At 40.7% G+C, this 27422-nt stretch overlaps 1 protein-coding gene across 1 annotated transcript in view; it reads left to right on the forward strand.

Annotated features, from left to right (window-relative positions):
- Ubc4 (ubiquitin conjugating enzyme 4) overlaps window positions 1-25358 on the forward strand; it is a 156345-nt gene extending 130987 nt beyond the window's left edge. Inside the window, 1 exon segment of the mRNA XM_071669711.1 lies at window positions 23540-25358. Within this exon segment, the coding sequence (XP_071525812.1) occupies window positions 23540-23676 (137 nt within the window). The 3' untranslated portion in view covers window positions 23677-25358.
- The last annotated feature ends 2064 nt before the right edge of the window (window positions 25359-27422 follow it).

The following is a 27422-nucleotide window of genomic DNA, read 5'->3' on the forward strand; positions in this document are numbered from 1 at the left end:
TGTGCTGAAAAAGGACTGGTGATTGGGAATACCTGGTTTAAAAAGAGAAATATACATAAGTATACGTATGTAAGTAGGAGAGATGGCCAGAGAACGTTATTGGATTACGTGTTAATTGATAGGCGCGCGAAAGATAGACTTTTGGATGTTAATGTGCTGAGAGGTGCAACTGGAGGGATGTCTGATCATTATCTTGTGGAGGAAAATGTGAAGATTTGTAGAGGTTTTCAGAAAAGAATATAGAATGTTGGGGTGAAGAGAGTGGTGAGAGTAAGTGAGCTTGGGAAGGAGACTTGTGTGAGAAGTACCAGGAGAGACTGAATACAGAATGGAAAAAGGTGAGAACAAAGGAGGTAAGGTGAGTGGGGGAGGAATGGGATGTATTTAGGGAAGCAGTGATGGCTTGCGCAAAAGATGCTTGTGGCATGAGAAGTGTGGGAGGTGGGTAGATTAAAAAGGGTAGTGAGTGGTGGGATGAAGTAGTAAGAGTATTAGTGAAAGAGAAGAGAGAGGCATTTGGATGATTTTAGCAGGGATATAATGCAAATGAGTGGGAGATGTATAAAAGAAAGAGGCAGGAGGTCAAGAGAAAGGTGCAAGATGTGAAAAGGAGGGCAAATGAGAATTGGGGTGAGAGAGTATCATTAAATTTTAGGGAGAATAAAAAGATGTTTTGGAAGGAGGTAAATAAAGTGCGTAAGACAAGGGAGCAAATGTGAACTTCAGTGAAGGTGGCTAATGGGGAGGTGATAACAAGTAGTGGTGATGTGAGAAGGAGATGGAGTGAGTATTTTGAAGGTTTGTTAAATATGTTTGATGATAGAGTGGCAGATATACGGTGTTTGTTATTTCCACACATCTCTCTTACCCTTACATTACTTACTCTATCAAACCACCTCACACCACATATTGTCCTCAAACATCTCATTTGCAGCACATCCACCCTTCTGCGCACAACTCTATCCATAGCCCATGCCTTGCAACCATACAACTTTGTTGGCACCACTATTCCTTCAAACATAGCCATTTTTGCTTTCTGATATAATGTTCTCGATTTCCACACATTCTTCAAGGCTCCCGGGATTTTCACCCCCTCCCCCACCCTATGATTCACTTCCACTTCCATGGTTCCATCCACTGCCAGATCCACTCCCAGATATCTAAAACACTTTACTTCCTCCAGTTTTTCTCCATTCAAACTTACCTCCCAATTGACTTGACCCTCAACCCTACTGTACCTAATAACCTTGCTCTTATTCACATTTACTCTTTAACTTTCTTCTTTCGCACTCTTTACCAAACGCAGTCACCAGCTTCTGCAGTTTCTCACATGAATCAGCCACCAGCGCTGTATCATCAGCGAACAACAACTGACTCACTTCCCAAGTTCTCTCATCCACAACAGACTTCATACTTGCCCCTCTTTCCAAAACTCTTGCATTCACCTCCCTAACAACCCCATCCATAAACAAATTAAACAACCATGGAGACATCCCACACACCTGCCGCAAACCTACATTCACTGAGAACCAATCACTTTCCTCTCTTCCTACACGTACACATGCCTTACATCCTCGATAAAAACTTTTCACTGCTTCTAACAACTTCCCACACCATATATTCTTAGTTCCTTCTACAGAGCATCTCTATCAATTCGTATCATATGCCTTCTCCGGATCCATAAATGCTACATACAAATCCATTTGCTTTTCTAAGTATTTCTCACATACATTCTTCAAAGCAAACACCTGATCCACACATCCTCTACCACTTCTGAAACCACACTGTTCTTCCCCAATCTGATGGTCTGTACATGCCTTCACCCTCAATCAATACCCTCCCATATAATTTACCAGGAATACTCAACAAACATATACCTCTGTAATTTGAGCACTCACTCTTATCCCCTTTGCCTTTCTACAATGGCACTATGCACGCATTCCGCCAATCCTCACGCACCTCACCATCAATCATACATACATTAGATAACCTTACCAACCAGTCAACCATACGGTCACCCCCTTTTTTAATGAATTCCATTGCAATACCATGCAAACCTTCTGCCTTTCTGGCTTTCATCTTCTGCAAAGCTTTTACTACCTCTTCTCTGTTTACCAAATCATTTTCCCTAACCCTCTCACTTTGCACACCACCTCAACCAAAACACCCTATATCTGCCACTCTATCATCAAACACATTCAGCAAACCTTCAAAATACTCACTCCATCTCCTTCTCACATCACCACTACTTGTTATCACCTCCCCATTTGCCCCCTTCACTGAAGTTCACATTTGCTCCCTTGTCTTACGCACTTTATTTACCTCCTTCCATAACATCTTTTTATTCTCCCTAAAATTTAATGATACTCTCTCACCCCAACTCTCATTTGCCCTCATTTTCACCTCTTGCACTTTCTCTTGACCTCCTGTCTCTTGCTTTTATACATCTCCCACTCATTTGCATTTTTCCCCTGCAAAAACCGTCCAAATGCCTCTCTCTTCTCTTTCACTAATAATCTTACTTCTTCATCCCACCACTCACTACCCTTTCTAATCAACCCACCTCCCATACTTCTCATGCCACAAGCATCTTTTACGCAAGCCATCACTGCTTCCCTAAATACATCCCATTCCTCCCCCACTCCCCTCACCTCCTTTGTTCTCACCTTTTTCCATTCTGTATTCAGTCTCTCCTGGTATTTCCTCACACGTCTCCTTCCCAAGCTCACTTACTCTCACCACTCTCTTCACCCCAACATTCTCTCTTCTTTTCTGAAAACCCACACAAATCTTCACCTTTGCCTCCACAAGATAATGATCAGACATCCCTCCAGTTGCACCTCTCAGCACATTAACATCCAAAAGTCTCTCTTTCGCACGCCTGTCAATTAACACGTAATCCAGTAACGCTATGTGACCATCTCTCCTACTTACATATGTATACTTATGTATATCCCGCTTTTTAAATCAGGTATTCCCAATCACCAGTCCTTTTTCAGCACATAAATCTACAAGCTCTTCACCATTTCCATTTACAACACTGAGCACCCCATGTATACCAATTATTCCCTCAATTGCCACATAACTCCCCTTTGCATTCAAATCACCCATCACTATAACCCGGTCTTGTGCATCAAAACCACTAACACACTCATTCAGCTGCTCCCAAAACACTTGCCTCACATGATCTATCTTCTCATGCCCAGGTGCATATGCACCAATAATCACCCATTTCTCACCATCAACTTTCAGTTTTACCCATATTAATCGAGAATTTACTTTCTTACACTCTATCACATACTCCCACAACTCCTGTTTCAGGAGTACTGCTACTCCTTCCCTTGCTCTTATCCTCTCACTAACCCCTGACTTTATTCCCAAGACATTCCCATACCACTCTTCCCCTTTACCCATAAGCTTGGTTTCACTCAGAGCCAAAACATCCAGGTTCCTCTCCCCAAACATACTACCTATCTCTCCTTTTTTTCTCATCTTGGTTAGGTTAGGTTAGGTTAGACACCCCAATCTGAGCCTACGAGGAGGATGAGCACTCCCCGCTGACTCCTTCTGTTTCCCTTTTTTAGAAAGTTAGAATACAAGGAGGGGAGGATTTCTGCCCCCCCCCTCCCGTTCCCTCTAGTCGCCTTCTACGACACATAAATAAATTATAGATTTCCCTTTTCCATAGCCAGAGGTTGAACCATTATGTGACATTCATTTTTCATTTCATTTCAAGCTAGAAGTTTCAGTTTTCTAAATTATTTCTTACAGTTTTCATATATATATATATATATATATATATATATATATATATATATATATATATATATATATATATATATATATATATCTTTCTTTCTTTCTTTCGTACTATTCGCCATTTCCCACGTCAGCGAGGTAGCGTTAAGAACAGAGGAATGGGCCCTTTAGGGAACATCCTCACCTGGCCCCCTTCTCTGTTCCTTCTTTTGGAAAATTGAAAAAAACGAGAGGGGAGGATATATATATATATATATATATATATATATATATATATATATATATATATATATATATGTGTGGAAGTCGAGAACATTATCTCGGAAAGCAAAAATGGGTATGTTTGAGGGAATAGTGGTTCCAACAATGCTGTATGGTTGCGAGGCGTGGGCTATGGATAGAGATGTGCGCAGGAGGATGGATGTGCTGGAAATGAGATGTTTGAGGACAATGTGTGGTGTGAGGTGGTTTGATCGAGTAAGTAACGTAAGGGTAAGAGAGATGTGTGGAAATAAAAAGAGCGTGGTTGAGAGAGCAGAAGAGGGTGTTTTGAAATGGTTTGGGCACATGGAGAGAATGAGTGAGGAGAGATTGACCAAGAGGATATATGTGTCGGAGGTGGAGGGAACGAGGAGAAGAGGGAGACCAAATTGGAGGTGGAAAGATGGAGTGAAAAAGATTTTGTGTGATCGGGGCCTGAACATGCAGGAGGGTGAAAGGAGGGCAAGAAATAGAGTGAATTGGAGTCATGTGGTATACAGGGGTTGACGTGCTGTCAGTGGATTGAAGCAAGGCATGTGAAGCGTCTGGGGTAAACCATGGAAAGCTGTGTAGGTATGTATATTTGCGTGTGTGGACGTGTGTATGTACATGTGTATGGGGGGGGGGGGGTTGGGCCATTTCTTTCGTCTGTTTCCTTGCGCTACCTCGCAAACGCGGGAGACAGCGACAAAGTATAAAAAAAAAAAAAAAAAAAAAAAATATATATATATATATAGGGGATAGGGGAGAAAGAATACTTCCCACGTATTCCCTGCGTGTCGTAGAAGGCGACTAAAAGGGGAGGGAGCGGGGGGCTGGAAATCCTCCCCTCTCGTTTTTTTTTTTTTTTTTTTTTTTTTTTTTTTTTTTTTTTTTTCCAAAAGAAGGAACAGAGAATTGGGCCAGGTGAGGGTAGTCCCTCAAAGGCCCAGTCCTCTGTTCTTAACGCTACCTTGCTAATGCGGGAAATGGCGAATAGTTTGAAAGAAAGAAAAATATATATATATATATATATATATATATATATATGGGAATATTTAGGGAAGGAGGGTTGGCTTGCGCAAAAGATGCTTGTGGCATGAGAAGCGTGGGAGGTGGGTTGATTAGAAAAGGTAGTAAGTGGTGGGATGAAGAAGTAAAATTATTAGTGAAAGAGAAGAGAGAGGCATTTGGATGATTTTTGCAGGGAAAAAATGCAAATGAGTGGGAGAGGTTTAAAAGAAAGAGGCAGGAGGTCAAGAGAAAGGTGCAAGAGGAGAAAAAGAGGGCAAATGAGAGTTGGGGTGAGAGAGTATCATTAAATTTCAGGGAGAATAAAAAGATGTTTTGGAAGGAGGTAAATAAAGTGCGTAAGACGAGGGAGCAAATGGGAACTTCAGTGAAGGGGGCTAATGGGGAGGTGATGACAAGTAGTTGTGATGTGAGAAGGAGATGGAGTGAGTATTTTGAAGGTTTGTTGAATGTGTTTGATGATAGAGTGGCAGATATAGGGTGTTTTGGTCGAGGTGGTGTGCAAAGTGAGAGGGTTAGGGAAAATGATTTGGTAAATAGAGAAGAGGTAGTAAAAGCTTTACGGAAGATGAAAGCCAGCAAGGCAGCAGGTTTGGGTGGTATTGCAGTGGAATTTATTAAACGGGCGTGACTGTATTGTTGACTGGTTGGTAAGGTTATTTAATGTATGTATGATTCATGGTGAGGTGCCTGAGGATTGGCGGACTGCTTGCATAGTGCCATTATACAAAGGCAAAGGGGATAAGAGTGAGTGCTCAAATTACAGAGGTATAAGTTTGTTGAGTATTCCTTGTAAATTATATGGGAGGGTACTGATTGAGAGGGTGAAGTCATGTACAGAGCATCAGATTGGGGAAGAGCAGTATGGTTTCAGAAGTGGTAGAGGATGTGTGGATCAGGTGTTTGCTTTGAAGAATGTATGTGAGAAATACTTAGAAAAACAAATGGATTTGTACGTAGCATTTATGGATCTGGAGAAGGCGTATGATAGAGTTGATAGAGATGCTCTGTTGAAGGTATTAAGAATATATGGTGTGGGAGGCAAGTTGTTAGAAGCAGTAAAAAGTTTTTATCGAGGATGTAAGGCATGTGTACGTGTAGGAAGAGAGGAAAGTGATTGGTTCTCAGTGAATGTAGGTTTGCGGCAGGGGTGTGTGATGTCTCCATGGTTGTTTAATTTGTTTATGGATGGGGTTGTTAGGGAGGTGAATGCAAGAGTTTTGGAAAGAGGGGCAAGTATGAAGTCTGTTGGGGATGAGAGAGCTTGGGAAGTGAGTCAGTTGTTGTTCGCTGATGATACAGCGCTGGTGGCTGATTCATGTGAGAAACTGCAGAAGCTGGTGACTGAGTTTGGTAAAGTGTGTGAAAGAAGAAAGGTAAGAGTATATGTGAATAAGAGCAAGGTTATTAGGTACAGTAGGGTTGAGGGTCAAGTCAGTTGGGAGGTAAGTTTGAATGGATAAAAACTGGAGGAAGTAAAGTGTTTTAGATATCTGGGAGTGGATCTGGCAGCGGATGGAACCATGGAAGAGGAAGTGAATCATAGGTTGGGGGAGGGGGCGAAAATCCTGAGAGCCTTGAAGAATGTGTGGATGTCGAGAACATTATCTCGGAAAGCAAAGATGGGTATGTTTGAAGGAATAGTGGTTCCAACAATGTTGTATGGTTGCGAGGCGTGGGCTATGGATAGAGTTGTGCGCAGGAGGATGGATGTGCTGGAAATGAGATGTTTGAGGACAATATGTGGTGTGAGGTGGTTTGATCGAGTAAGTAATGTAAGGGTAAGAGAGATGTGTGGAAATATAAAGAGCGTGGTTGAGAGAGAGCAGAATAGGGTGTTTTGAAATGGTTTGGGCACATGGAGAGAATGAGTGAGGAAAGATTGACCAAGAGGATATATGTGTCGGAGGGGGAGGGAACAAGGTGAAGTGGGATACGAAATTGGAGGTGGAAAGATGGAGTGAAAAATATTTTGAGTGATCGGGGCCTGAACATGCAGGAGGATGAAAGGAGGGCAAGGAATAGACTGAATTGGATCGATGTGGTATACCGGGATTGACGTGCTGTCAGTGGATTGAATCAGAGCATGTGAAGCGTCTGGGGTAAAGCATGGAAAGTTGTGTGGGGCCTGGATGTGGAAAGGGAGCTGTGGTTTTCGGGCATTATTGCATGACAGCTTGAGACTGAGTGTGAACGAATGGTGCCTTTATTGTCTTTTCCTAGCGCTACCTTGCACACATGAGGGGGGAGGGGGATAGTATTCCTTGTGTGGCGAGGTGGCGATGGGAATGAATAAAGGCAGACAGTGTGAATTGTGTGCATGGGTATATATGTATGTGTCTGTGTGTGTATATATATATGTGTACATTGAGATGTATAGGTATGTATATTTGCGTGTGTGGACGTGTATGTATATACATGTGTATGGGGGTGGGTTGGGCCATTTCTTTCGTCTGTTTCCTTGCGCTACCTCGCAAACGCGGGAGACAGCGACAAAGCAAAATAAATAAAAAATTTATGGATCTGGAGAAGGCTTATGATAGAGTTGATAGAGATGCTCTGTGGAAGGTTTTAAGAATATATGGTGTGGGATGCAAGTTGTTAGAAGCAGTGAAAAGTTTTTATCGAGGATGTAAGGCATGTGTATGTGTAGGAAGAGAGGAAAGTGATTGGTTCTCAGTGAATGTAGGTTTGCGGCAGGGGTGTGTGATGTCTCCATGGTTGTTTAATTTGTTTATTAATGGGGTTGTTAGGGAGGTGAATGCAAGAGTTTTGGAAAGAGGGGCAAATATGCAGTCTGTTGGGGATGAGAGAGCTTGGGAAGTGAGTCAGTTGTTGTTCGCTGATGATACAGCGCTGTGGCTGATTCATGTAAGAAACTGCAGAGGCTGGTGACTGAGTTCGGTAAAGTGTGTGAAAGAAGAAAGTTAAGAGTAAATGTGAATAAGAGCAAGGTTATTAGGTATAGTAGGGTTGAGGGTCAAGTCAATTGGGAGGTAAGTTTGAATGGAGAAAAACTGGAGGAAGTAAAGTGTTTTAAATATCTGGGAGTGGATCTGGCAGCGGATGGAACCATGGAAGCGGAAGTGAATCATAGGGTGGGGTAGGGGGCGAAAATTCTGGGAGCCTTGAAGAATGTTTGGAAGTTGAGAACATTGTCTCGGAAGGCAAAAATGGGTATGTTTGAAGGAATATTGGTTCCAACAATGTTGTATGGTTGCGAGGCGTGGGCTATGGATAGAGTTGTGCGGAGGAGGGTGGATGTGCTGGAAATGAGATGTTTGAGGACAATATGTGGTGTGAGGTGTTTTGATCTAGTAAGTAATGTAAGGGTGAGAGAGACGTGTGGAAATAAAAAGAGTGTGGTTGAGAGAGCAGAAGAGGGTGTTTTGAAATGGTTTGGGCATATGGAGAGAATGAGTGAGGAAAGATTGAACAAGAGGATATATGTGTCGGAGGTGGAGGGAACGAGAAGTGGGAGACGTAATTGGAGGTGGAAATATGGAGTGAAAAATATTTTGAGTGATCGGGGCCTGAACATGCAAGAGGGTGAAAGGTGTGCAAGGAATAGAGTGAATTGGAACGATGTGGTATACCGGGGTCGACGTGCTGTCAATGGATTGAACTAGGGCATGTGAAGCGTCTGGGGTAAACCTTGGAAAGTTGTGTGGGGCCTGGATGTGGAAAGGGAGCTGTGGTTTCGGTGCATTATTACATGACAGCTAGAGACTGAGTGTGAACGAATGGGGCCTTTGGTGTCTTTTCCTAGCGCTACCTCGCACACATGAAGGGGGAGGGGGTTGTTATTCCATGTGTGGCGAGGTGGCGATGGGAACAAATAAAGGCAGACAGTATGAATTATGTACATGTGTATATATGTATATGTCTGTGTGTGTATATATATGTGTACATTGAGATGTATAGGTATGTATATTTGCGTGTTTTGACGTGTATGTATATACATGTGTATGTGGGCGGGTTTGGCCATTCTTTCGTCTGTTTCCTTGCACTACCTCGGTAACGCGGGAGACAGCGACAAAGCAAAATCAATTAATAAATATTTTTTTTTTCTTTTTTTTGCTTTCTCGCTGTCTCCCGCATTTGCGAGGTAGCGCAAGGAAACAGACGAAAGAAATGGCCTAATCCACCCCCATGCACATGTATATAGATACACGTCCACACACGCAAATATACATACCTACACAGCTTTCCATGGTTTACCCCAGACGCTTCACATTCCCTGATTCAATCCACTGACAGCACGTCAACCCCGGTATACCACATCGATCCAATTCACTCTATTCCTTGCCCTCCTTTCACCCTCCTGCATGTTCAGGCCCCGATCACACAAAATCTTTTTCACTCCATCTTTCCACCTCTAATTTGGTCTCCCACTTCTCCTCGTTCCCTCCACCTCTGACACATATATCCTCTTGGTCAATCTTTCCTCACTCATTCTCTCCATGTGCCCAAACCATTTCAAAACACCCTCTTCTGCTCTCTCAACCACGCTCTTTTTATTTCCACACATCTCTCTTACCCTTACGTTACTTACTCGATCAAACCACCTCACACCACACATTGTCCTCAAACATCTCATTTCCAGCACATCCATCCTCCTGCGCACAACTCTATCCATAGCCCACGCCTCGCAACCATACAATATTGTTGGAACCACTATTCCTTCAAACATACCCATTTTTGCTTTCCGAGATAATGTTCTCGACTTCCACACATTCTTCAAGGCTCCCAGGATTTTCGCCCCCTCCCCCACCCTATGATCCACTTCCGCTTCCATGGTTCCATCTGCTGCCAGATCCACTCCCAGATATCTAAAACACTTTACTTCCTCCAGTTTTTCTCCATTCAAACTTACCTCCCAGGTGACTTGACCCTCAACCCTACTGTACCTAATAACCTTGCTCTTATTCACATTTACTCTTAACTTTCTTCTTTCACACACTTTACCAAACTCAGTCACCAGCTTCTGCAGTTTTCACATGAATCAGCCACCAGCGCTGTATCATCAGCGAACAACAACTGACTCACTTCCCAAGCTCTCTCATCCCCAACAGACTTCATACTTTCCCCTCTTTCCATAAGTCTTGCATTCACCTCCCTAAGAACCCCATCCATAAACAAATTAAACAACCATGGAGACATCACACACCCCTGCCGCAAACCTACATTCACTGAGAGCCAATCACTTTCCTCTCTTCCTACACGTACACATGCCTTACATCCTCGATAAAAACTTTTCACTGCTTCTAACAACTTGCCTCCCACACCATATATTCTTAATACCTTCCACAGAGCATCTCTATCAAGTGTATCATATGCCTTCTCCAGATCCATAAATGCTACATACAAATCCATTTGCTTTTCTAAGTATTTCTCACATACATTCTTCAAAGCAAACACCTGATCCACACATCCTCTACCACTTCTGAAACCACACTGCTCTTCCCCAATCTGATGCTCTGTACAAGCCTTCACCCTCTCAATCAATACCCTCCCATATAATTTACCAGGAATACTCAACAAACTTATACCTCTGTAATTTGAGCTCTCACTCTTATCCCCTTTGCCTTTGTACAATGGCACTATGCACGCATTCCGCCAATCCTCAGGCACCTCACCGTGAGTCATACATACATTAAATAACCTTACCAACCAGTCAATAATACAGTCACCCCCTTTTTTAATAAATTCCACTTCAATACCATCCAAACCTGCTGCCTTGCCGGCTTTCATCTTCCGCAAAGCTTTTACTACCTCTTCTCTGTTTACCAAATCATTTTCCCTAACCCTCTCACTTTGCACACCACCTCAACCAAAACACCCTATATCTGCCACTCTATCATCAAACACATTCAACAAACCTTCATAATACTCACTCCATCTCCTTCTCACATCAGCACTACGTGTTATCACCTCCCCATTTGCGCCCTTCACTGAAGTTCCCATTTGCTCCCTTGTCTTACGCAATTTATTTACCTCCTTCCAGAACATCTTTTTATTCTCCCTAAAATTTGATGATACTCTCTCACCCCAACTCCCATTTGCCCTCTTTTTCACCTCTTGCACCTTTCTCTTGACTTCCTGTCTCTTTCTTTTATACATCTCCCACTCAATTGCATTTTTTCCCTGCAAAAATCGTCCAAATGCCTCTCTCTTCTCTTTCACTAATAATCTTACTTCTTCATCCCACCACTCACTACCCTTTCTAATCAACCCACCTCCCACTCTTCTCATGCCACAAGCATCTTTTGCGCAATCCATCACTGATTCCCTAAATACATCCCAATCCTCCCCCACTCCCCTTACTTCCATTGTTCTCACATTTTTCCATTCTGTACTCAGTCTCTCCTGGTACTTCCTCACACAAGTCTCCTTCCCAAGCTCACTTACTCTCACCACCCTCTTCACCCCAACATTCACTCTTCTTTTCTGAAAACCCATACATATCTTCACCTTAGCCTCCACAAGATAATGATCAGACATCCCTCCAGTTGCACCTCTCAGCACATTAACATATATATATATATATATATATATATATATATATATATATATATATATATATATATATATATATATATATATATATGTCTGATCATTATCTTGTGGAGGCTAAGGTGAAGATTAGTATGGGTTTTCAGAAAAGAGGAGTGAATGTTGGGGTGAAGAAGGTGGTGAGAGTAAGTGAGCTTGGGAAGGAGACCTGTGTGGGGAAGTACCAGGAGAGACTGTGTACAGAATGGAAAAAGGTGAGAACAATGGAAGTAAGGGGAGTCGGGGAGGAATGGGATGTATTTAGGGAATCAGTGATGGATTGCGCAAAAGATGCTTGTGGCATGAGAAGAGTGGGAGGTGGGCTGTTTAGAAAGGGTAGTGAGTGGTGGGATGAAGAAGTAAGAGTATTAGTGAAAGAGAAGAGAGAGGCATTTGGACGATTTTTGCAGGGAAAAAATGCAATTGAGTGGGAGAAGTATAAAAGAAAGAGACAGGAGGTCAAGAGAAAGGTGCAAGAGGTGAAAAAAAGGGCAAATGAGAGTTGGGGTGAGAGACTATCAGTAAATTTTAGGGAGAATAAAAAGATGTTCTGGAAGGAGGTAAATAGGGTGCATAAGACAAGGGAGCAAATGGGAACTTCAGTGAAGGGCGTAAATGGGGAGGTGATAACAAGTAGCGGTGATGTGAGAAGGAGATGGAATGAGTATTTTGAAGGTTTGTTGAATGTGTCTGATGACAGAGTGGCAGATATAGGGTGTTTTGGTCGAGGTGGTGTGCAAAGTGAGAGGGTTATGGAAAATGATTTGATAAACAGAGAAGAGGTAGTAAAAGCTTTGCGGAAGATGAAAGCCGGCAAGGCAGCAGGTTTGGATGGTATTGCAGTGGAATTTATTAAGAAAGGGGGTGACTGTATTGTTGACTGGTTGGTAAGGTTATTTAATGTATGTATGACTCATAGTGAGGTGCCTGAGGATTGGCGGAATGCGTGCATAGTGCCATTGTACAAAGGCAAAGGGGATAAGAGTGAGTGCTCAAATTACAGAGGTATAAGTTTGTTGAGTATTCCTGGTAAATTATATGGGAGGGTATTGATTGAGAGGGTGAAGGCATGTACAGAGCATCAGATTGGGGAAGAGCAGTGCGGTTTCAGAAGTGGTAGAGGATGTGTGGATCAGGTGTTTGCTTTGAAGAATGTATGTGAGAAATACTTAGAAAAGCAAATGGATTTGTATGTAGCATTTATGGATCTGGAGAAGGCATATGATAGAGTTGATAGAGATGCTCTGTGGAAGGTATTAAGAATATATGGTGTGGGAGGCAAGTTGTTAGAAGCAGTGAAAAGTTTTTATCGAGGATGTAAGGCATGTGTACGTGTAGGAAGAGAGGAAAGTGATTGGTTCTCAGGGAATGTAGGTTTGCGGCAGGGGTGTGTGATGTCTCCATGGTTGTTTAATTTGTTTATGGATGGGGTTGTAAGGGAGGTAAATGCAAGAGTCCTGGAAAGAGGGGCAAGTATGAAGTCTGTTGGGGATGAGAGAGCTTGGGAAGTGAGTCAATTGTTGTTCGCTGATGATACAGCGCTGGTGGCTGATTCATGTGAGAAACTTCAGAAGCTGGTGACTGAGTTTGGTAAAGTGTGTGGAAGAAGAAAGTTGAGAGTAAATGTGAATAAGAGCAAGGTTATTAGGTACAGTAGGGGTGAGGGTCAAGTCAATTGGGAGGTGAGTTTGAATGGAGAAAAACTGGAGGAAGTGAAGTGTTTTAGATATCTGGGAGTGGATCTGTCAGCGGATGGAACCATGGAAGCGGAAGTGGATCATAGGGTGGGGGAGGGGGCGAAAATTTTGGGAGCCTTGAAAAATGTGTGGAAGTCGAGAACATTATCTCGGAAAGCAAAAATGGGTATGTTTGAGGGAATAGTGGTTCCAACAATGCTGTATGGTTGCGAGGCGTGGGCTATGGATAGAGATGTGCGCAGGAGGATGGATGTGCTGGAAATGAGATGTTTGAGGACAATGTGTGGTGTGAGGTGGTTTGATCGAGTAAGTAACGTAAGGGTAAGAGAGATGTGTGGAAATAAAAAGAGCGTGGTCGAGAGAGCAGAAGAGGGTGTTTTGAAATGGTTTGGGCACATGGAGAGAATGAGTGAGGAGAGATTGACCAAGAGGATATATGTGTCGGAGGTGGAGGGAACGAGGAGAAGAGGGAGACCAAATTGGAGGTGGAAAGATGGAGTGAAAAAGATTTTGTGTGATCGGGGCCTGAACATGCAGGAGGGTGAAAGGAGGGCAAGAAATAGAGTGAATTGGAGTCATGTGGTATACAGGGGTTGACGTGCTGTCAGTGGATTGAAGCAAGGCATGTGAAGCGTCTGGGGTAAACCATGGAAAGCTGTGTAGGTATGTATATTTGCGTGTCTGGACGTGTGTATGTACATGTGTATGGGGGGGGGGGGTTGGGCCATTTCTTTCGTCTGTTTCCTTGCGCTACCTCGCAAACGCGGGAGACAGCGACAAAGTATAAAAAAAAAAAAAAAAAAAAAAATATATATATATATATATATATATATATATATATATATATATATATATATATATATATATACATATATAGTGAGTGGTGGGATGATGATGTAAGATTATTAGTGAAAGAGAAGAGAGAGGCATTTGGACGATTTTTGCAGGGAAAAAATGCAATTGAGTGGGAGATGTATAAAAGAAAGAGACAGGAGGTCAAGAGAAAGGTGCAAGAGGTGAAAAAGAGGGCAAATGAGAGTTGGGGTGAGAGAGTATCATTAAATTTTAGGTAGAATAAAAAGATGTTCTGGAAGGAGGTAAATAAATTGCGTAAGACAAGGGAGCAAATGGGAACTTCAGTGAAGGGCGCAAATGGGGAGGTGATAACAAGTAGTGGTGATGTGAGAAGGAGATGGAGTGAGTATTTTGAAGGTTTGTTGAATGTGTTTGATGATAGAGTGGCAGATACAGGGAGTTTTTGTCGAGGTGGTGTGCAAAGTGAGAGGGTTAGGGAAAATGATTTTGGTAAACAGAGAAGAAGTAGTAAAAGCTTTGCGGAAGATGAAAGCCGGCAAGGCAGCAGGTTTGGATGGTATTGCAGTGGAATTTATTAAAAAATGGGGTGACTGTATTATTGACTGGTTGGTAAGTTTATTTAATGTATTTATGACTCATGGTGAGGTGCCTGAGGATTGGTGGAATGCGTGCATAGTGCCATTGTACAAAGGCAAAGGGGATAAGAGTGAGTGCTCAAATTACAGAGGTATAAGTTTGTTGAGTATTCCTAGTAAATTATATGGGAGGGTATTGATTGAGAGGGTGAAGGCATGTACAGAGCATCAGATTGGGGAAGAGCAGTGTGGTTTCAGAAGTGGTAGAGGATGTGTGGACCAGGTGTTTGCTTTGAAGAATGTATGTGAGAAATACTTAGAAAAGCAAATGGATTTGTATGTAACATTTATGGATCTGGAGAAGGCATATGATAAGCATATGATAGAGTTGATAGAGATGCTCTGTGGAAGGTATTAAGAATATATGGTGTGGGAGGCAAGTTGTTAGAAGCAGTGAAAAGTTTTTATCGAGGATGTAAGGCATGTGTACGTGTAGGAAGAGAGGAAAGTGATTGGTTCTCAGTGAATGTAGGTTTGCGGTAGGGGTATGTGATGTCTCCATGGTTGTTTAATTTGTTTATGGATGGGGTTGTTAGGGAGGTGAATGCAAGAGTTTTGGAAAGAGGGGCAAGTATGAAGTCTGTTGGGGATGAGAGAGCTTGGGAAGTGAGTCAGTTATTGTTCGCTGATGATACAGCGCTGGTGGCTGATTCATGTGAGAAACTGCAGAAGCTGGTGACTGAGTTTGGTAAAGTGTGTGAAGGAAGAAAGTTAAGAGTGTGAATAAGAGCAAGGTTATTAGGTACAGTAGGGTTGAGGGTCAAGTCAATTGGGAGGTAAGTTTGAATGGAGAAAAACTGGAGGAAGTGAAGTGTTTTAGATATCTGGGAGTGGATCTGGCAGCGGATTGAACCATGGAAGCGGAAGTGGATCATAGGGTGGGGGAGGGTGCGAAAATCCTGGGAGCCTTGAAGAATGTGTGGAAGTCGAGAACATTATCTCGGAAAGCAAAAATGGGTATGTTTGAAGGAATAGTGGTTCCAACAATGTTGTATGGTTGCGAGGCGTGGGCTATGGATAGAGTTGTGCGCAGGAGGATGGATGTGCTGGAAATGAGATGTTTGAGGACAGTGTGTGGTGTGAGGTGGTTTGATCGAGTGAGTAACGTAAGGGTAAGAGATATGTGTGGAAATGAAAAGAGCGTGGTTGAGAGAGCAGAAGAGGGTGTTTTGAAATGGTTTGGGCACATGGAGAGAATGAGTGAGGAAAAATTGACCAAGAGGATATATGTGTCGGAGGTGGAGGGAACGAGGAGAAGTGGGAGACCAAATTGGAGGTGGAAAGATGGAGTGAAAAAGATTTTGTGTGATCGGGGCCTGAACATGCAGGAGGGTGAAAGGAGGGCAAGGAATAGAGTGAATTGGATCAATGTGGTATACTGGGGTTGACGTGCTGTCAGTGGATTGAATCAGGGCATGTGAAGCATCTGGGGTAAACCATGGAAAGCTGTGTAGGTATGTATATTTGCATGTGTGGACGTATGTATATACATGTGTATGGGGGTGGGTTGGGCCATTTCTTTCGTCTGTTTCCTTGCGCTACCTCACAAATGCTGGAGACAGCGACAAAGCAAAAAAAAAAAAGAAAAAATATATATATATATATATATATATATATATACAAAAGCTTGTAGATTTATGTGCTGAAAAAGGACTGATGATTGGGAATACCTGGTTTAAAAAGCGAGATATACATAAGTATACTTATGTAAGTAGGACAGATGGCCAGAGAGCGTTATTCTATTACGTGTTAATTGACAGGCGCGCGAAAGAGAGACTTTTGGATGTTAATGTGCTGAGAGGTGCATCTGGAGGGATGTCTGATCATTATCTTGTGGAGGCTAAGGTGAAGATTTGTATGGGTTTCCAGAAAAGATGAGTGAATGTTGGGGTGAAGAGGGTGGTGAGAGTAAGTGAGCTTGGGAAGGAGACTTGTGTGAGGAAGTACCAGGAGAGACTGAGTACAGAATGGAAAAAGGTGAGAACAATGGAAGTAAGGGGAGTGGGGGAGGAATGGGATGTATTTAGGGAATCAGTGATGGATTGCGCAAAAGATGCTTGTGGCATGAGAAGAGTGGGAGGTGGGTTGATTAGAAAGGGTAGTGAGTGGTGGGATGAAGAAGTAAGAGTATTAATGAAAGAGAAGAGAGAGGCATTTGGATGATTTTTGCAGGGGAAAAAATGAAATTGAGTGGGAGACGTATAAAAGAAAGAGACAGGAGGTCAAGAGAAAGGTGCAAGAGGTGAAAAAAAGGGCAAATGAGAGTTGGGGGTGAGAGAGTATCATTAAATTTTAGGGAGAATAAAAAGATGTTCTGGAAGGAGGTAAATAAAGTGCGTAAGACAAGGGAGCAAATGGGAACTTCAGTGAAGGGCGCAAATGGGGAGGTGATAACAAGTAGTGGTGATGTGAGAAGGAGATGGAGTGAGTATTTTGAAGGTTTGTTGAATGTGTTTGATGATAGAGTGGCAGATATAGGGTGTTTTGGTCGAGGTGGTGTGCAAAGTGAGAGTTATATGGAAAATGATTTGGTAAACAGAGAAGAGGTAGTAAAAGCTTTGCGGAAGATGAAAGCCGGCAAGGCAGCAGGTTTGGATGGTATTGCAGTGGAATTTATTAAAAAAGGGGGTGACTGTATTGTTGACTGGTTGGTAAGGTTATTTAATGTATGTATGACTCATGGTGAGGTGCCTGAGGATTGGCGGAATGCGTGCATAGTGCCATTGTACAAAGGCAAAGGGGATAAGAGTGAGTGCTCAAATTACAGAGGTATAAGTTTGTTGAGTATTCCTGGTAAATTATATGGGAGGGTATTGATTGAGAGGGTGAAGGCATGTACAGAGCATCAGATTGGGGAAGAGCAGTGTGGTTTCAGAAGTGGTAGAGGATGTGTGGATCAGGTGTTTGCTTTGAAGAATGTATGTGAGAAATACTTAGAAAAGCAAATGGATTTGTATGTAGCATTTATGGATCTGGAGAAGGCATATGATAAGCATATGATAGAGTTGATAGAGATGCTCTGTGGAAGGTATTAAGAATATATGGTGTGGGAGGCAAGTTGTTAGAAGCAGTGAAAAGTTTTTATCGAGGATGTAAGGCATGTGTACGTGTAGGAAGAGAGGAAAGTGATTGGTTCTCAGTGAATGTAGGTTTGCGGCAGGGGTGTGTGATGTCTCCATGGTTGTTTAATTTGTTTATGGATGGGGTTGTTAGGGAGGTGAATGCAAGAGTCTGGAAAGAGGGGCAAGTATGAAGTCTGTTGGGGATGAGAGAGCTTGGGAAGTGAGTCAGTTGTTGTTCGCTGATGATACAGCGCTGGTGGCTGATTCATGTGAGAAACTGCAGAAGCTGGTGACTGAGTTTGGTAAAGTGTGTGGAAGAAGAAAGTTAAGAGTAAATGTGAATAAGAGCAAGGTTATTAGGTACAGTAGGGTTGAGGGTCAAGTCAATTGGGAGGTGAGTTTGAATGGAGAAAAACTGGAGGAAGTGAAGTGTTTTAGATATCTGGGAGTGGATCTGTCAGCGGATGGAACCATGGAAGCGGAAGTGGATCATAGGGTGGGGGAGGGGGCGAAAATTCTGGGAGCCTTGAAGAATGTGTGGAAGTCGAGAACATTATCTCGGAAAGCAAAAATGGGTATGTTTGAAGGAATAGTGGTTCCAACAATGTTGTATGGTTGCGAGGCAGTGGGCTATGGATAGAGTTGTGCGCAGGAGGATGGATGTGCTGGAAATGAGATGTTTGAGGACAATGTGTGGTGTGAGGTGGTTTGATCGAGTAAGTAACGTAAGGGTAAGAGAGATGTGTGGAAATAAAAAGAGCGTGGTTGAGAGAGCAGAAGAGGGTGTTTTGAAATGGTTTGGGCACATGGAGAGAATGAGTGAGGAGAGATTGACCAAGAGGATATATGTGTCGGAGGTGGAGGGAACGAGGAGAAGAGGGAGACCAAATTGGAGGTGGAAAGATGGAGTGAAAAAGATTTTGTGTGATCGGGGCCTGAACATGCAGGAGGGTGAAAGGAGGGCAAGGAAGAGAGTGAATTGGAGTGATGTGGTATACAGGGGTTGACGTGCTGTCAGTGGAGTGAATCAAGGCATGTGAAGCGTCTGGGGTAAACCATGGAAAGCTGTGTAGGTATGTATATTTACGTGTGTGGACGTGTGTATGTACATGTGTATGGGGGGGGGGGTTGGGCCATTTCTTTCGTCTGTTTCCTTGCGCTACCTCGCAAACGCGGGAGACAGCGACAAAGTATAAAAAAAAAAAAAAAAAAAATATATATATATATATATATAGTCCCTCATATGTCAAGAGTCTTGTGTGTCTAATATTAATATTTGCCTTGAGACATTTGCTTAGAAGCTTTGTCTCATTAATCCTTGTAGAGACCTCAGCAGAAGAGACTTCTCAGGATCATGCCTTGAAGACATGTGCTTTGGAATTATCATCTATTGCTAGTATTTATGGGTATTTTTGTCTTTAGTGAAATCTCCTTCCCATATGCATTATTGTGATAGAACATGATTGAGAAAACATATAAGACTAGCCTGAAGCTCATGAAAAGTATGATTTTGAGCTAGGTCCCTCACCTACTCTCATTCATTGCTTGGCCCACCTTCCCTACTAAGATTGGGTTTCCTCTGGACGACAGTTGATGATATGGCTGAGCAGCTGTGCAGTGGGGCTATTATGGCATCTTATCATTGTTGGGAATCTATGGTAACAGCTTAGCAAGTATTGTTACTTTTTTGTGTGCATTTATTGCAACTGATATTGTTAATCATATATTTGCCTACCTTGTCAGCCGCATTAGATGACTTTTTTTATGAGCACTACATGATGGAGGAGAGGTGAGATGTCTATCTCTGAGAGATACTTTGCATTTTATTTTTTTTTTTAAAGATGGTATCACATATATTGCAAATGAGAATAAAGTTTTAAGTATATGCAAACATTTTTATGGTCATCCTCAAAAGTATAGAAGCGTGGAGTTTATACTGAGGTAAGTGAAATGATGAAAATTGGTGAAACTTGTCGAATAGATATGAACAGTATGTATGGAAGCCAAGAAAAGTGGTCATATGTCGAATAGATATGAACAGTATGTATGGAAGCCAAGAAAAGTGGTCATATACTTAATTGCACAAAAGCAATAACCATCCCACTTTATAAAGTTATGGGGGGAAAAGGTTGATTTTCAGGATAACAGAAGAATAAATCTTCATAACATAGTTATGGAGACTATTGCCATGGCCACCCTCTTGAGGCAGTTCCAGATGATAACAGGCATCAGAGAAATAGAAATTTAGGTAGAACTTATTTGCCAAGGTGTGTGGTAGGATTCTGATTGAGTATGTTTAAAGAATAGTGAACCTCTTGTGGGTGGAGAGTAGGAGGTTTTGTTGACCATTTTGTAATTAGTCATAAAAATTCTTGTGAAAAAGGAGTGTATATTATATTTATGGCTTTGGGAAAAGCATGTAATTAAATGAATGAGAAAGTTCTGTAGGCAAAGCTAACTCTCTGTGGTATACATGAAAGACTTTTAAATGTGGCTGGAGCTTCTTTTATTGGAAATTATGCATATGTGAGAGCAAGCAGAGATATGGGTGATTGGTTTGTAATTATTGAGGTTTATAATATTTTTGTTTGGAGCACTATGTGAGATGAGAGTGGTGTTGGTTGATAATAGTGTAGTTTCATACAGATGATGCTGTTCTATAAGCCGAGTGGGAGAAGGAGCTGGATAGAATGAGCACCTTTAATCATGTATATAGGTGAAGAATGCTGAAAGAAAATCCAAGTAGAAAAAAAGAACCCTAGACTAAAGTGGAGGAAAAACTGCACATGTAGAGTATACAGTAAGTTTACATGGAGTACATGTCCAGATTGTGATATCAGGATATGAAACCCAAATTTTTTATTGGTCAGGATAGGTGAGAAATGAGAGCAGTAGAGGTTGTTTTTTTGCAGCATAGTTAGAAATACACTCCCTCCCTGACATACATCTGAGTTCTGTATTGACTGACCCATCGGAATGGACGTAAGTTGGATGCATATCAGCATGGCATGTAGTATTTGTATGTCTGTACAGCATTCTTTTATCCTTCTCAATTTCTATCATGATTGTCTCGTTTTTTATTAACCAGCTTTAGTATATGATTCTGTAATTTCTGTTTAGGTTTTATTTAAGATTATTTAGATCATATTTCATAATTTTTATTTTTTGACATTTTTTTCCAGTCATATGTATGGATGGTCATTTTGCATATGTCGTAAGTAGGGATCAGGTGTAGTAGGATTGTTAAGATATGAAGGTGTAAGGAGGTTTAATGATATTCGGAAGTGTTCATAGTTGAAAAACTTTTAAATATTGCGTGGTCATGTAGATCAGGTTGCAGATAATAGGTTGATCGAGATGAATACTCTTTATAGTAGTACAGTTTAAGGTACTGTAGGTTGGTCAGAAAAATATACTGTATAGTAGTATAGTTTGATATGCTATAGGTTGGTCAAAAGAATATACTTCATGGTAGTACAGTTTAAAGTTCTACAGGTTGGTGTAAAGAATGTACTTTACAGTACTACAGTTTAAGGTACTGTAGGTTGGTCAGAAGAATGTACTGTATGTTAGTGCAGTTTAATGTACTGTGGGTTAGTCAAAAGAATACACTTCATAGTAGTACAGTTTAAGGTTCTATGGGTTGGCCAAAAGAATGTACTTTATAGTATTACAGTTCAAGGGACTGTAGTTTGGTCAAAAGAATGTGTTTTATGATACTGGTTGAACCTCTTTAATCTGGCACCAAGGGACTTGGCCTTTTCAGACCACAGAAAATGCCGGGAAACAGAAATTGACCCCTAAGGGAACCCCTATGTAAACACTCCAAACCCCTAGTCTTGCCAGCTCATTCCACATACATATTGCTGTGTTATCAAAGGTAGAACTAATCTTAGAATAGGAAATGATACAACCATCAAATCTTTCAGACAAGTTTTCATTGTTTTGTTACATCAGTTTACATCAGAAGTATCCCCAGATGGAGACCCCTCAATATCATGGGCAAGGGTTTTTCATAGCATACGACTCTAATACTGGGCAGATTCATTAGCATTGTTCACTTGTTCTGGGGCAAAGTTTTCTGCCTTCACTACCTGTGCAAATTCAGCCACAAACTTTGTCATCCTTGTAATGAGTAGTTAATGTAACGAATGACAATAGGTTGGTAGTTGGCTTTGTTCGACTCGTGCAACTATTGTTGTTTTATTGTTATTATCGAGGCAATCAGCCTGCGCTGCATCATTCCCAGCCAGGCAGCTGGCCCATACACTCTCTCTTGTCCTGTACATATTGCTGTTGGTTGTTTGATAGAGAATTGGAGTTTTTATTTATTCTTTTTTTTAATATGACCTTACACTACAAGCTTCCGTGTCAGCACTACCCGAACACACTATGTGCTGAAATTCCATGTCTCCACTTAAACTTATGTAACCATCCTTGTGAATATTCACAGTAATAATCTGGCTTTAGTTCTCTATGAAAAACTTTGGCCTGCTCAGTAAGCATCTCACCAGAAATGTTTACACGTTCATTATGTCGGAGCTTAAATCACATTACAAATGCAGTGCCTAATTTTGTACTGGCACTTTTCAAAGTTTTCCGAAACTTTAAACTTTTCTGGCTTTCAATTCAGCAAAAACTGAATTTAAGAAATTAACATGGCTGTTAATTAGCTCAGCTGCAGTGTAAACAGATTTTGGTGCCTTAGCACTGCTAACAGCACTGCCTAGGTGGCAGATCCACAAACTAATAGCGGCAGATTCAAAACATGCCGGACCATGGGAGTTACCAGACCCTAGAGCTACGGATTAGAGAGGTACAACCTATAGTTACAGTTTAAGGTACTATAAGTTTGTCAGAGAATATTTGTTTTTGATAGTGCAGGTTGAAGTACTATAGGTTGGTCAAAAGAATATACTTTATTATAATACACTTTAAGCACAGTTTATAGGTTGGTCAAAAGAATGAAATTTAAAGTAGTACAGTTTAAGGTATCATAGGCTGGTCAAAAGAATATACTTTGTGGTTTAAGGTACAAGGAGTAAGAGATGGATGAATGTAGTGAGAAAATTTATTAAAGCTAAGGATATTTCAGATGAGTTAATCCTAGAGGATTGATTTGGGAGTGAATGCACTGGAAGAATTTTTTGTGAAAGGAGCTGTTGGTCTCACGAAAAATCACTTTAAAAAGTAAAAAATAAGAAGCATTCCAATAGGCACAGAAGTCCATGATGATTTGGGCAAGGGTTAAGGAAGTTCATGAGTGGTTTGATAGGCTTTAAGTACCTGATTCTCCCAGTGGAATAGGGAATTGGATATTAGTGATGGATAAAGAATGATGGGTAGATAGAGATACTTGTGTAACATTCACCAGAGAATGTTTTATTTCATTACTTTATAATATTTTTATCTTTTGAGTTGTGTATTAGGTAATGGAAGATGACTCTGAGAAGTTGACCTACACAACAGGTGGAGTTAGGAAGACAAATATTCAGTTGATGAATTCCTGTTTTAGAACTTCAAGAAGATGATTCATGCTCATATAACCTAAACGTACAAAGCATGAAATAGGGAATCATAAGTGTGCAAGGAAGAGTCCTCTTTATGAAAATTTTTTCATTATATGGTAAATTTGGCTGTCCTAAGATGGACTCCTATGCTCATACCTGTATGACCAATGTAGACAATACTTTACAGTGTACGTATGTAATTTTAGTATATTCTTTTACATTTCTGTTTCCAGTGCCCAAAGGTAACAGCGAGTTTTCTAACAAAGTTCGGTGTCTGATGGACATGGGGGTAGGAGAACACCAAGCTCTTGTAGCTCTATCAACATGCAACTGGGATATGGACCGAGCAATTGAACAACTATTCTCATAGATGCATGCAGTAGAGTCATAGGTAAAATAATTATGTCAGACAAATTTTGGGAAGGGGGGAGCTCACACTCTAAATATAGTGATAAAAACCACTTATTCCATTTACTTACTGTTAAACTTTACTCTGTTGCCTTCATTATATTATATCAGGAAGCACTAAACTGCATAGTTCAGTAAGCCAGAATCTCTCTTATAAAAGATGTTGATGATGTTTATTGACTGGCACAGTCCTTTCTTCATAATCAATCAGTTGTTGCTCCTGATGTCAATATCAGGTGCTAAAATGAAATGTCTGTAATTAAGATTCTTTTTCAGAATTCACTCAGAGGTTATAATCCCACCGTAACAATTGATTTATCAAGTTTCTGATGTGACAAGTATTTGCTTTTGATATTATCTGCTTCTGTCATGTTTGATCTTCATTTTAATATTATGTAACTACTTTTTGTAATGTCATATTTTGTACATTTAAATTTTTGTAGCGTACTAGAGTGAATCACAAAGCTCTGTAAGTAAGACATGTAAATTTGATACTAAATTTTTGAACTTTAGTTTCTGTAGTTCAGATAGCTAAGTATTATGGGAATTACTAAAGGAAGAGTTTTAAACTTGTGATAAATATATAGTTCAGCAAGATGTGGCCTTTCACCACTCACCCTTCATATATTATGGCTTAGTGGCTAGGGGTGAATCCCTTGTTATCCTGAGGTATACAAGTTATTGCTCACTAGTGTTCACAGGTCCTGTTACTCATCTCAAGCCTCAGAATAGTACACTTAGTTTGGAGTTTGAAAAATGGTAAATTATAGGGAAAAGTACTTACAATCATTAGGCTGTCATACACTTACCTTAACTACAGTAAAGGTGTATTTAGATCATGCATTTTTTTTTTTAATTTCTGGTAAGTATAAATCTTGAGTGAGAAGTATAATGATAAAATGATACTGGTGATGGAAAAGTAGAAGTCAGGTTTGGTATCTGTTTAAACAGAGTATTTGGACTGTGTTGCCAACAAGATATTGAGAACTGATGTGTGATTAACCCAGACATCATGATATATATTTATTTTCCCCTTTGGGTGATTTATTATCCTAAGCTGTGAGTGATTCAGGCATGATTGTTGGCAGTAGAAAGCTCTGTCAGTTTTTGACTCCTTGCTTTGATTATTCTGAGGTACAGATGGGTTTGATTTGTTTCATTAGGTACTGTAGATTAATATCAATCATCTGTAGATTGTTGATATGCTCAAGACTACCTTGATAGTAACTGATAGAATAGACTGCCATATGCGCTTGACTAATGCATGTAGATGGGAAGAGAGTAGAAGATATTAAGTAGATAGTTTAAAGGCATTGCAACCAGAAGCTAAATGCTATCAGAGATTTTGTGTGAATGTTTATAAGGAAGGATTTGCTTGTCTTACTTACTGTGGTCATTAGTAAAAAGGTTTTAACTTTTTATGACCTATTTTCCATTAAAGCATTGAAAACTAACAGATATTGGATAACAACAGTTGACGCCAATGATACACCAATTGAAATACTATTAACTTCAATATTTTCTGGAAGGGGAATATGAAATGTAATTTTATGTTTATGATTTTTTCTGTAAAGAGCTCTTTTAAAGTCTGTACATAGAGAATTATGTTTAGTATACCAGTAATAACTAATGCATGTGAACATGTATTGACTTTCATTTATTACTTTCTTTAATACATTTAAAGATCATACTTGCATCGTAGATGCATTTCTTTTAAGTTGCTTCGTGATATGCCGCTGTTTGTATGAGTGTGTCCAGCAGTTAATTATTTGTGGATACATGAGAATGTTGCTAACAGCTCCCCATCATTTGATACAGAGAATATGTTATCGAAGTCTGATAATCACAAAGCATTGCGTTAATTATAATTTTCTTTGTAAGTGTACAAATTTGAAATATGTAGCCCATTAACTTTAGGTAGGAAATGAAAAGTACTTTAAATTTTTCATATAATTTTCTTTTATGTGTATGTTTACCATTTCCCACAAGAACAAGTCAGCAACAGGAACAGACAAAGAAATAGCCACATTCACTCACATTCACATTCTAGCTTTCATGTATAATGCCCTAAAACCAGAGCGTTCTACCCTTGCTAATGCGAGAAATGACAAACAGCAAGTATGAAAAAAAGAAATATATATACTTTATTTATTTTGCTTTGTCGCTGTCTCCCACGTTAGCAAGGTAGCGCAAGGAAACAGAAGAAAGAATAGCCCAACCCACCCACATACACATGTATATACATACACGTCCACACACGCAAATATACATACCTATACATCTCAACATATACACATATTTCTTTTCTTTCATACTATTTGCCATTTCCCGACTCAGCGAGGTAGTGTTAAGAACAGAAGACTGGGCCTCTAAGGGAATATCCTCACCCGGCCCCCTTCTCTGTTCCTTCCTTTGGGGAAAAAAAAAAAAATGAGAGGGGAAGATTTCCAGCCCCCACTCCCTTCCATTTTAGTCGCCTTCTGCGACACGCAGGAAATACGTGGGAAGTATTCTTTCTCCCCTATCCCCAGGGATAATATACACATATATATATATATATATATATATATATATATATATATATATATATATATATATATATATATATATATATATATATATGATAATTGGTATACATGGGGTGTTCAGTATTGTAAATGGAAATGGTGAAGAGCTTGTAGATTTATGTGCTGAAAAAGGACTGGTGATTGGGAATACTGGGTTTAAAAAGCGAGATATACATAACTATACGTATGTAAGTAGGAGAGATGGCCAGAGAGCGTTATTGGATTACGTGTTAATTGACAGGTGCGCGAAAGAGAGACTTTTGGATGTTAATGTGCTGAGAGGTGCAACTGGAGGGATGTCTGATCATTATCTTATGGAGGCGAAGGTGAAGATTTGTATGGGTTTTCAGAAAAGAAGAGAGAATGTTGGGGTGAAGAGAATGGTGAGAGTAAGTGAGCTTGGGAAGGAGACTTGTGTGAGGAAGTAAAAGGAGAGACTGAGTATAGAATGGAAAAAGGTGAGAACAAAGGAGGTAAGGGGAGTGGGGGAGGAATGGGATGTATTAAGGGAAGCAGTGATGGCTTGTGCAAAAGATGCTTGTGGCATGAGAAGCATGGAAGGTGGGTTGATTAGAAAGGGTAGTGAGTGGTGGGATGAAGAAGTAAGATTATTAGTGAAAGAGAAGAGAGAGGCATTTGGACGATTTTTGCAGGGAAAAAATGCAAATGAGTGGGAGATGTATAAAAGAAAGAGACAGGAGGTCAAGAGAAAAGTGCAAGAGGTGCAAAAGAGGGCAAATGAGAGTTGGGGTGAGAGAGTATCATTAAATTTTAGGGAGAATAAAAAGATGTTCTGGAAGGAGGTAAATAAAGTGCGTAAGACAAGGGAGCAAATGTGAACTTCAGTGAAGGGGGCTAATGGGGAGGTGATAACAAGTAGTGGTGATGTGAGAAGGAGATGGAGTGAGTATTTTGAAGGTTTGTTGAATGTGTTTGATGGTAGAGTGGCAGATATAGGGTGTTTTGGTCGAGGTGGTGTGCAAAGTGAGGGGGTTAGGGAAAATGATTTGGTAAACAGAGAGGAGGTAGTAAAAGCTTTGTGGAAGATCAAAGCCGGCAAGGCAGCGGGTTTGGATGGTATTGCAGTAGAATTTATTAAAAAAGGGGATGACTGTATTGTTGACTGGTTGGTAAGGTTATT

Source organism: Panulirus ornatus, chromosome 14 (assembly GCF_036320965.1).
Source record: "Panulirus ornatus isolate Po-2019 chromosome 14, ASM3632096v1, whole genome shotgun sequence".
Classification (NCBI taxonomy): domain Eukaryota; kingdom Metazoa; phylum Arthropoda; class Malacostraca; order Decapoda; family Palinuridae; genus Panulirus; species Panulirus ornatus.